The 11,149-nt window shown below is 51.1% G+C and overlaps 1 protein-coding gene across 1 annotated transcript; it reads right to left on the minus strand.

Moving 5' to 3' along the window:
* LOC109782183 (uncharacterized) lies at positions 1-2,192 on the minus strand. Its single transcript, XM_020340785.4, has 4 exons — positions 1,989-2,192; positions 1,788-1,891; positions 859-1,058; positions 1-754 (listed from the first exon to the last, which is right to left on the minus strand). Exons 2-4 carry the CDS (start codon positions 1,878-1,880, stop codon positions 316-318), a joined length of 732 nt encoding a protein of 243 aa, XP_020196374.1. The 5' UTR covers positions 1,881-1,891; positions 1,989-2,192; the 3' UTR covers positions 1-315.
* Between the last annotated feature and the right edge of the window lie 8,957 nt (positions 2,193-11,149).

An 11,149-nucleotide genomic window follows, 5' to 3' on the forward strand; every position in this document is an offset into this window, starting at 1 on the left:
TACCATGCCAGCAACATCACATATATCTTGCATTGCCATCACAGATCATCCAGTTATAACACTACTCAAGTTCTAGACTGAAAGGGTAACATACCAACCATGCCAGCAACATCGCACATATCTTACAATGCGATCACAAATCATCCAGTTATAATACTACTCAAGTTCTAGGTGGCAGATCATAGATAGATATATATTTACATAATAATAGTGCTGGAATGGAACTGATATTGTCTTGCTTCTCCATCAACGCAGAGATGCATTTCGTCTTCATTCAACGTGCTTTAGGAACAGGCTGATATCCATATTGCTCATCTATACTCCCTCAGCAGTAGGGATAGGCTGATATCCATATTGCTTGCTCATTCCCTCTGCCGTAGCAACAGGCTGATATCCATCTTGCTTGCTCACTCCCTCAGCAGTAGCAACAGGCTGATATCCAGCTTGCTTGCTCACGCTCTCAGCAGTACCAACAGGCTGATATCCAGCTTGCTTGCTCACTCCCTCAGCAGTAGCATCAGGCTGATATCCAGCTTGCTTGCTCACTCCCTCAGCGGTAGCAACAGGCCGATGTCCATATAGCTGGTGTAGTCTCTCTTGTATCATAGGCACACTCTCAGCAGTAACAAGATAATCACCATACCTCACCATTTCAGGACGAGAAGCCAAGGCACAATAAGTGACGGCAGAAGTAACAAGAATACCCACTGACGCAGTCCATTTGAACACCGTCTTCCTTCTAGTTATCTTGCACCTACAGGTACATGGGATGAGATGATAAGAATTACTATATATGAACTCCTGAAGCAGAGGAAAAACAGAACAAATGTCTATGTATGCATATGGTCGATACTACACCATTGAGGGTCCTCTGGTCTAGGCTTGACTTGTGTAGAGAGATCCTTGAGCAGAGTCCTGTTCAGCCAATAGGTATCAGAATTGGGCTCGGCGCCGGCAATGAGATCATACAGCTGCTCCTTCCTCTGCTGGATTTGCGACGCCTGGTATTCACTTAAGACACGGGATCCTTCCTCGTAGGTGCGGGTGGATTTAGAAAGCTGGAAACACAGAAGCAGCATTGAGAATTTGATGACTACAAAATAATCTTGACAAGACATGTGGCCTACTAAGAGCGAAAATACCTAATATCTAGCAAAAAAAATAAAACTAGTTGGGTGATGACAAAAAAATCAATTTTACCCAAGTATCAAGGGCATTCATGCTAGGCAGTTGATCATGTACCATTGGTGCAGCAAAATATAAACCTAGTTGGAGACCAAAAGATGTTGATTTTTACAAAAATATCAGGGGCGTTCAAGCTAGGCAGTTGATCATCTATTGATGGCACAGAAAATTATCATAAAATTAACTGGAGATCAAATGATGTAAACCTTTGCTAAAATATCAGGGGCATTCAAGCTAGGCAGTTGATCATCTATTGATGGCGCAGCAACTTGTTAAACTCGTTGGAGACCAAACTATGGCGATTTTACCAAAATATCAAGGGCGTTCAAGCTAGGCAGTGGATAATGTACCAATGGAAATCAATCAATAAGGTGCCCGTTTTAAGGATAATCCAAACGATGTCGATTTTACCAAAAATATCAAGGGCGTTCATGCTAGGCAGTCGATCATGTAACCAGTGGAAATCATCAATCAATAAGGTGCCTGTTTTAAGGATACGCGTGCATCACTGCCTGTGACTGTGATAATAGCATGGAAAGAAGGAAGGGAGGGCCCTGCTCCACGAATCAGAGAAACAATAGGAGATGGGACGGAGAAGATGCCTGCTGGGTGCGGAAGACCCGGCGAAGCCCCTCCCCTGGATGCACCGCCGGACGCAGCATCCTCGTCGCCGCCGCGCGGAGAGAAGCCGCCATCGCCGCAGGGCCTGCAAATCGATCACCGACGAGTCGAGAAATCAGGACGGGGAGGGAACCTACCATGCGGATCGGAACTACCGGTTAGGGTTAGGGGTCGGGACCTACCTTGTGTTCCGCGGCCGTGGCGAGCTCGCGAAGTTCAGGTGAGAACGAGAACGAGAGAGGGAGAGATTTGCGCAGTGTCAAGTGTGCTGCTTTTCTTGATCTTCTCTGAACTTATACAAAAACAAAAGCGATCGTGGCTTCAGCCACGCCCCCACGGACGCGATCGTGCCATCTCACGATACCAGGGCGCGCTGAGCTACTGGCCTCACAAAACGTGGGCTGGATCCGGCTAGTCCGGCTAAGCTAACTGAATGCTAACTGAAACTGACAGCTATCCTAACAGCTAGATTATTCAACAATCTCCTCCTAATCTAGATGTTCCTGATGTCGACGATCCCGATCCTCTCGCGCATAGCCTGGAAACTTGACTCGCCCGAGCGATTTGGTCAGAATATCAGCGAGCTGATCGTCGGTGTTCACGTACTCCACGACGACCTTGCCGTTCTCGACGCTCTCCCTGATGAAATGGTAGCGCGTCTCGATGTGCTTGCTTCGCCCGTGGAACACTGGGTTCTTGCAGAGTTGGATTGCAGACAGATTGTCCACAAGAAGAGTGGTTGGTGCAGCTTCCTTCCCGAGCAGATCGGCGAGTAACCGGCTTAGCCAAACACCCTGGCAGGCTGCGGTGGCGCCGGAGATGTACTCAGCCTCGCACGAAGACAAGGCAACAACCTTTTGCTTCTGCGATTGCCAACTCACCGGGCTGGAGCCTAGGAAGAAGATGAAGCCAGAAGTACTTTTCCGATCGTCGACGTCCCCGACGTGGTCGGCGTCGCTGTACCCAATGAGAGTGCATCCTCCTTTGTTACTGAAGCGGCAGCCGAAGTGGATCGTCCCGGCGATGTAACGGAGAATGTGTTTGACAGCACTCATGTGCTCCGTCGTCGGCGACTCGAGGAAGCGACTGACATAGCCCACAGCGAACGAGATGTCCGGACGTGTGTGAACTAAGTACCGCAGACTACCCACCATGCTGCGGTAGAGGTGGGCGTCCGTCGGTGGCGTCGAGCTCTCCCTGCTCAGGCGTAGACGAGGCTCCATGGGGACATGGATTGTCTTGCAGTCCGACATCCCGGCGCGCTCCAGCAGCTTGGTGGCGTATGCCGCTTGGCACACGGTGATCATGCCGGGGCGCTGGCGTACCTCCAGCCCGAGGTAGTAGGTGAGGAGGCCGAGATCGCTCATCTGAAAGCGACGAGTCATCTCCTTCTTGAACATGTCGATGGCGGTGGTGCTGGCCCCGGTGATGATGAGGTCGTCGACGTACACTCCGAGCAGCAGCCGATCGTCGCCGGTGCCGCGGTGATACACCGCATGCTCTGACAGAGTGCGTGTGAACCCAAGTTCAGACAGCGTGGTGTTCCACGCGCGCGGAGCCTGACGCAGCCCGTAGAGAGCTTTGCGAAGCCGCAACACCTTGTGCTCGCCGCCGGTGTGGGAGAAGCCTGGGGGCTGCGCAACGTAGACTTCCTCCTCCAGATCGCCGTTTAGGAACGCCGTCTTGACGTCGAGGTGGTGGACCTCCCAGGACTCGTGCGCCGCGATCGACAGCAGAACCCTGACGGAGTCCAACCGTGCGACCGGAGCAAAAACCTCATCGAAGTCGATGCCGGCGCGCTGGACGAAACCCTTCGCCACGAGCCTGGCCTTGTGCTTGACGACGTTGCCGTTGGAGTCTTTCTTCACTTTGAACACCCATTTGAGGCCAATGGGGCGTTTACCTGCAGGCAGATCAGTGAGGTACCAAGTGTCGTTCTCCTCGATCGCCCGCATCTCGTCGAGCATGGCGATCCTCCACCTCTCATGCGGCTCCGCTTCGGTGAACGTGGTAGGCTCCTCGCACGCCCCGAGATGCAGCTCGCCGTCCTCCATCGCCAGAACATAGTCCTGTAGGCGAGAGTTCGGTTGAACGATGCCGTCCCGTGCGCGTGTTGTCATCTGATGGAGCGGTGGCGCCTGCTGGACAGGGGCGGCGACACATCGCTTCGCCGCCTCAGTGGCGTTCTCTGGCGATGAAGCGGCCGTGTCCGGCTCCTCGACGGCAGGCGAGTCGGCAGGCGGTGCGCCGTCCGTGTCGGGCGACACGCTGCCAGCACGTACTGGTGATGAGCTGGCTCCTCCAGAGCTCGTACTTCCTGCATCAGCGGCGTGGCGAGCAGCGCCCGTGTCACTCCGACACGGCATGGTGAAGACGTGCTCGACGGTGAAGCTGTCGTCGCCGCCGTTTCCTTTCCAGTTCCAGCTTGCCGTTTCGTCGAAGACGATGTCCCTCGAGATGATGACGCGCTTGGCCACCGGGTTGAAGAGCCTGTACGCCTTTGAGCCCGCCTCATAGCCGAGGAAGACAGCTTTTGTGCTGCGGTCGTCGAGTTTGGCCGCGTGTGGGCGAGTGACCTTGGCGTAGGCAACGCAGCCGAAAGTTCTGAAGAAATGCACCGCCGGTTTCGCGCCGTGCCACGCCTCATACGGCGTGCGTCCAACGAGAGCCTGCGTGGGCGAGCAGTTGAGGAGGAGCACGGCCGTGGTGACTGCCTCCCCCCAAAACTCGTTCGGCACGCGCCTCGCCTTGAGCAAGCACCGTGCCATGGCCACGATGGTCTGGTTCCTCCTCTCGACTACCCCGTTCTGCTGGGGCGAGTACGGGGCAGTGAGGTGTCGCTGCGTCCCTTCTCCTGCACAATAAGCAGCGAATTCCACCGAAGTGAACTCACCACCTCTGTCCGTGCGCAGTGTGCGGAGCTTGCGGCCGGTCTCCGTCTCGACAGTGGCCTGGAAGTTCTTGATCGCGGCTGCAGCTTCGTCCTTCGAGCGCAGCAACACAAGCCACATGTAACGACTCATGTCGTCGACGAGGAGAAGGAAGTGCCGCTTCCCGCCGTGCGTGGCCGGCGAGATTGGGCCGCACAGGTCACCGTGCACCAGGTCGAGGCGGTCACCGGCGCGGTAGCTCGCTGCTCGTGGGAACGAGGCGCGACGCTGTTTGCCGAGCAGACAGCCGTCACACACCTGATCCACGTGCTGGATTGAAGGAAGCCCGCGCACCATATCTGACGACGCCAGCTTGCGGAGCGCGTCGAAATTGAGGCGACCGTACCTCTCGTGCCATGTCCAGGCCGCCTGATCGACGCGAGCGGTCATGCAGACCGGCTTGGCGAGCGTGGCTGGGAGCTTGTACAGGCGGTTGCCGCTGCGAGCAACGCGCGCGATCAGCTTGCCGCTTCTGTCCCGGACCCGAAGCAGACCGCCGTGGATCGACACCTCGCACCCCACCTAATCGAGTTGTCCTACAGAAATGATGTTGTTCTGCAGCTTGGGGATGAAGTAGACCTGGGTGAGTGCTCGATGACGTCCGTCTTTCGCGACGAAGAGGACGGTGCCGCGCCCGCATAATTGAACTGCGGAGCCATCGCCGAAACGAACACGCCCCGTGATGCCGGTGTTCAGCTCGGAGAAGGCGTCGCGGTCGCCGGTCATGTGGTTCGATGCTGCCGTGTCGATGTACCACAGGTTGTCGCGCCGTGCCGCTGCATCGCCAATGGTGACGTTGGCGTTCTGCTCGTCGAGGAAGACCTGTCCGCCTTCCCTGTCGTGGTCGGGGTCGGAGCTGAGGGAGACGATGTGCGCCATCAGGAGGCTCCCCTCTCCTTCTTCCTCGTCCACCCGCGTGATGTTGGCCTCGTCGCGCTGCTTCTTGCGGCAGTCACGCGCCCAGTGCCCGCTCTTGTTGCAGTAGTGGCACTTGTCATCGCGGGTGGCCACGCGGCCGCCGTTGTGGGGCGGCGCGCCGGCCTGGTTCTTGCCCTTCTGCTGTCCGCGCCCACCGCGGTTCTGGTTCTTGCCCTTCTGCTGCCCATTGCTGGACTGGCCCTCGCCGCGCCGCTTGCACCGCGCTTCCCACTCCTCCTCATTGAGGAGCAGGCGAGTTCCTCCCGCGCTATCTTCTTCCTCCAGGCGCTCCTCGACCGAGCGAAAGCGCCCGGTCACCTCCTCAAGCGACAGCGTGCTGACGTCGAGAAGGGTCTCGATGGCAATGGCAACCTGGGAGTATTTCTTTGGAATGACGCGGAGGAACTTACGGACAACCTTCTCGTCGTCAACGGTGTCGCCGAGCGTGCGCAAGTTGTTGACGAGGGCGGTGGCGCGCATGGTGAACGCGTCGATGGTCTCGCCTTCCTTGAAGGCGAGGTTTTCGAAGTCCTTTCGGAGCTTCTGAGCGGTGGCCTCGCGTACCCGGCCCGTGCCCACCAGCATGGCGCGGATGGCCTCCCAGGCCTCCTTCGCCGATCGCTTGACGACGATGGACCCGACCATCTCAAGCAGCAGGCCACGGAGGATGGCGGCCATGGCGTACTTGTCGTCGCGGAAGGTGGCCGTCTCCTTCCCTTCGACCGCGTCCCAGAGCGCCACGGCCTCCATCTGGACCTGCATGACGAGTGCCCACTCGATGTAGTTCGTCGCCGTGAGCATGGGCGGGGGGCCCGTGCCACCGGGCTCGCGCACCAGGCGCTCCTGGACGATGATCTCCCGGCCGTTGCGTCGCGTCGAGCTCCTCCCACGCCTCATGCGCGGAGGAGTGTGCGACCGATCACCGGTGCCAGCGCCGCGAGCAGGCGAGTCGGTGGCCATGGTCCCCGGATCAAACGGGCTCTGATGCCAATTGTTCCGCGGCCGTGGCGAGCTCGCGAAGTTCAGGTGAGAACGAGAACGAGAGAGGGAGAGATTTGCGCAGTGTCAAGTGTCCTGCTTTTCTTGATCTTCTCTGAACTTATACAAAAACAAAAGCGATCGTGGCTTCAGCCACGCCCCCACGGACGCGATCGTGCCATCCCACGATACCAGGGCGCGCTGAGCTACTGGCCTCACAAAACATGGGCTGGATCCGGCTAGTCCGGCTAAGCTAACTGAATGCTAACTGAAACTGACAGCTATCCTAACAGCTAGATTATTCAACACCTTGCGGATCGGAGCGCAGTTAGGGTTAGGGTTCCTCGCAGATCGCCTTCCGCCGCCGAGGAGAAGAAGAAGGGGACGGTTTTGATCGATCGGGCAGTGCTCTCTGTCCCTATCTACCAGGGAAAGCGGGCCGCGCAAGTATATTGTAGCCTCGCCAGCCGGCCCAGCCCATCCATGAGAATAAGACCCACCGTCAGTCCAATTCCTTTTCTTTTCTTGCTCAGGGCCAGTTCTTTTTTTTAGAGTCATGCCAGTTCTTAGTGGGAGCAACTAATTAACGAGCGCTCCTTCGGAAGCCTCGCAACGATCAGCGCCACTTGGCGCGCTCTCAGTCATTCGCCACGTGTCGCGCTCTGGGCGCTCCCTCCGGATTTTGTTTTTTTTATTTTTTCGCACGCGTTTTCAGCTTTTTAAAAGATTTTTTTCGTTTTTTTGGACATTTTGGTTTTCCATCGCACTTTTTTTTGCGAGAGGCACGATTTTGTTTTCGCGAGAGGCACGGTTGTGCTTTCGCGAGAGGCACGGTCGTGCCTCTTGGAAACGGAAAAAAATGTGTTTTCTGTTTTTTTTCCTTTCGCGAGAGGCACGGTTTTGCTTCCGCGAGAGGCACGGTTGTGCTTTCGCGAGAGGCACGGGCGTGCCTCTTTCTGAAAGGGAAAAAACGCGTTTTCTGTTTTTTTTCTTTCGCGAGAGGCACGGTTTTGCTTCCGCGAGAGGCACGGTTGTGCTTTCGCGAGAGGCATGGGCGTGCCTCTTTCGAAAAGGGAAAAAACATTTTTTTCTTTTTTTTTCTTTCGCGAGAGGCACGGTTTTGCTTCCGTGAGAGGCACGGTTGTGCTTTCGCGAGAGGCACGGGCGTGCCTCTTTCGGAAAGGAAAAACGCGTTTTCTGTTTTTTTTTTCTTTCGCAAGAGGCACGGTTTTGCTTCCGCGAGAGGCACGGTTGTGATTTCGTCAGAGGCACGGGCATGCCTCTTTCGAAAAGGGAAAAAACCCGTGTTCCCGGTTCGGTTTTTTCGTCGGTTTTTTTCGTCCGGTTTTTTCGTGAAAAAAAATTCGTCAAAACCTATCAATATGGGATCTAGTTTTGAAGATCTCGACGCGAGGAATCCAACAGCGAAAGCGGTTGGAGATTTGGATGCGCGATTTAAGAGATAAAACGTTCTGAATAAACGGATCTACGAAAAAAGGGAAAACTCTTAGGTTGCGACAAGTGAAGCACATACAGCACGCCACTTGTCGCAACCTGAGGAAGTTGGAGTGATCTCCGCAGGGAGTACTCCTTAATTAGTGATTTCGCAGTTCTTATATATGGCCCCCTCCACAGCTTATTGTTGAAGCCCAACCTAAATTTTTATTTTAGAAGCCTGCTCGAAAATGTCAAACAAAGACCGAGCTCCATAGAGGACTTAATTTAAAAACTTAAAATTTTAAAATTTTCTGTTTCAAAAATTCTGAAGAAAAATTACACATATAACTAGAGACAAAATGTACATGTGTGTAAACTTTCAGGTGATAAAAGGAGAGCTACACAAAAAAAAAAACTAAATCTGAGGCTTTTAAACGTATTTATTGTTCATCCTCAAAGTTCATGGTTTTATTTTATTTAATTTTTGTGCAGCTCGCAATTCAAGCTATTTAATTCTGCAATTTTACACACATATACATTACATCCTTATATACATGTGTATTTCTTTTAGAATTTTCTGAATCTGAAATATTTGGATTTCTTAAATAAGAAATTAAAGCCTCCATGGAGCTCGGTACCCAAAATGCTTACCTCTTAACTACTAGGCTTCTAAAATAAAATTTTAGACTGGGCTTTTAGAGTAAGTTGGGTAGGGGCAGCTTATTTCCACAGCCAGCCATAAGTCCCGAAAGAACTAACCCGTGAGAACTTTCAATGGTCTTTTTCTTTTAGAAAGAAATGCAGAAATACATATATACTTCCTCTCTCCACTAAAAAAGCACAATATATACACTACGTATTACACCTTCCTCAACCTGAGCACTTGCTTGTCCCAAAAAAGGCGACATGCGAATCACCTCTTGATCACCAAATGGAAGACCGGGTGCATCGCTACTGTTGCTGTGCTAGGAAAGACTTGTCTCAAAAGACGTTAATTGGATGTACGCCTATGTTCTGGACTATAATTGACACCTCAACCAGACAGTTGTCCGATGCGCACCCCCATCGGTTAATAATTTTTTTTTTTAAATATATTAAGTTGGCTAAGCTAGCTCGAACGCCACTCGTTTGAAGTGTTGGGCATTGATGCTCATGCTGCTTGACATGTGTTTACGTATATATGTGTTGATGCTCTCTTTGCTTGACACGTGTTTATCTATATACGTAATAATTCATTGTTGTCTTTCGTTATCTATTCTTTTACGCCTTTGGATTAATCACAACAATTTTTCTTAAAGCATGGTTTTTTTTGCGGGGTTAAAGCACGGTTAATAATATAGGTACCTACTGACTATAGCATGTTGCCATATCATCTATAATCAATGTTGGACATTGATGCTCTCTTTGATTGACAATTGTTTACCTATATACATATTTGTTTTTTGAGATCACCTATATACATATTGATTGAGTGTTGCCTTCCGTTATCTATTTTCTTACGCCCTTGCGATTGATCACAGTAGTTTTTTTTAAAGCATGGTTAATAATATACCTAGTTGCATGCTGGCTATAGATTTTTGCCATTTCATCTATCGTCAATATAATACTCCCTCTCTATTCATAAATATAAGACGTTTTAGATATCTTAATATAGACTATATATGGACTGAAATGAGTGTATAAGCACGAATATCGATTTCTTAGCCCAAGCTTATCTGCACCCGCGTTAAAGAAAAAAAAAATCCAAAAATACTTAAAAATCCAAAAAAAATCCATGGCAGATAATTTGGTGTGTGAGGTCCGCTCTAATATTTAGAGCATTTGGACATCTAAACAGCTGTCGGCAAAAAAGACAAATTTGAGGTCTATAAAAAAGTTTATTGTTCATGTACTAGTTCTGACCCGATTTGTCTTTTTTGCTGAGAACTACTCAGATGCCCAAATAATCTGAAAATTGAAACAGACCTCACGCAATAAATTATCTACCATACAAAAAATGGATTTATTTTTATTTTTTATGAATTTTTTTTAACCGGGTGCAGATGAGCCTCGGCACCAAATCGCTGCACCCATATAAGCACACTAAAACATGTCTATGTAGATCCGATTGAGGAAAAACTTTGAACATCTTATATTTGTGAACGGAGGGAGTATTTACCAACAAGGTAGTACTACTTTTTTACATATGGCACACATTTCACCCTCCAAATGCTTCTTGGAGCGCGTGCTACAACCAGGTGTAATGTATAGCCCGCTTCTCTTCTCTATCTTTCAACTCGATAAAAACATAATATTTAAAACTCCTATAGCCCGCTTACATCATCTTATTATACTTGCACTTATCGCCGCAAAGCTTCCTGAAGCCGCGTTGTACATGTCCTTAAATTTTTTTTCTCACGGCTTATTACGAAGCTTCCTTAATCCACGTGCACCACTTAACATGCCCTTAAATCTTTCGCTCGCCTCCTACATCGCCGCACTCCTCCGTTGGAACGAGATCCTCTGACATAGCAGCAACTACTGCAGAGGGACGTCCTGAGCGTATGGAACGAGATCCTCTGACGTAGCAGCAACTACTGCAGAGGGACGTCCTGAGCGTATCGCCCGTTGACGAGACATCCGACAACAGGAACTGCAAGCGAGAATCAGCAGCGTTGGTTGCTCGGCCCATAAGCAGCCCAATCACCTCGAGAATGAAAAGAAAAAAGATGTCGCTAGAAATTCCTCTTCAATCGTTATCGCCATTCGTTTGCTCTCGTCTTGGCGCAGGAGGGAGGCCGACTGCCGCTCAGCCATTGCCATGGTCGACTGCACCACGCCGTCGAGAACAAGCTTCCAGTTGCTATTTGTACATGAACAAATTTGGATGGCAAAATGTTCCGGTTGAAATCATAACAAACAACACCATCTCGATCTGTTTTTCCAGACTCAATTTTGTTATTTACAACACCAGTTCATCTCCTCTTAAACTGAAAGACTGAAACTTTAGCTTCTCGTACAAATTACATCAACCTCAACCTGTTAGGTATGAGCAGATACGTTTCACGGCGGAGTGCAGACATGGCGGAAGCTAAGTTTCA

Source organism: Aegilops tauschii, chromosome 1 (assembly GCF_002575655.3).
Source record: "Aegilops tauschii subsp. strangulata cultivar AL8/78 chromosome 1, Aet v6.0, whole genome shotgun sequence".
NCBI lineage: Eukaryota > Viridiplantae > Streptophyta > Magnoliopsida > Poales > Poaceae > Aegilops > Aegilops tauschii.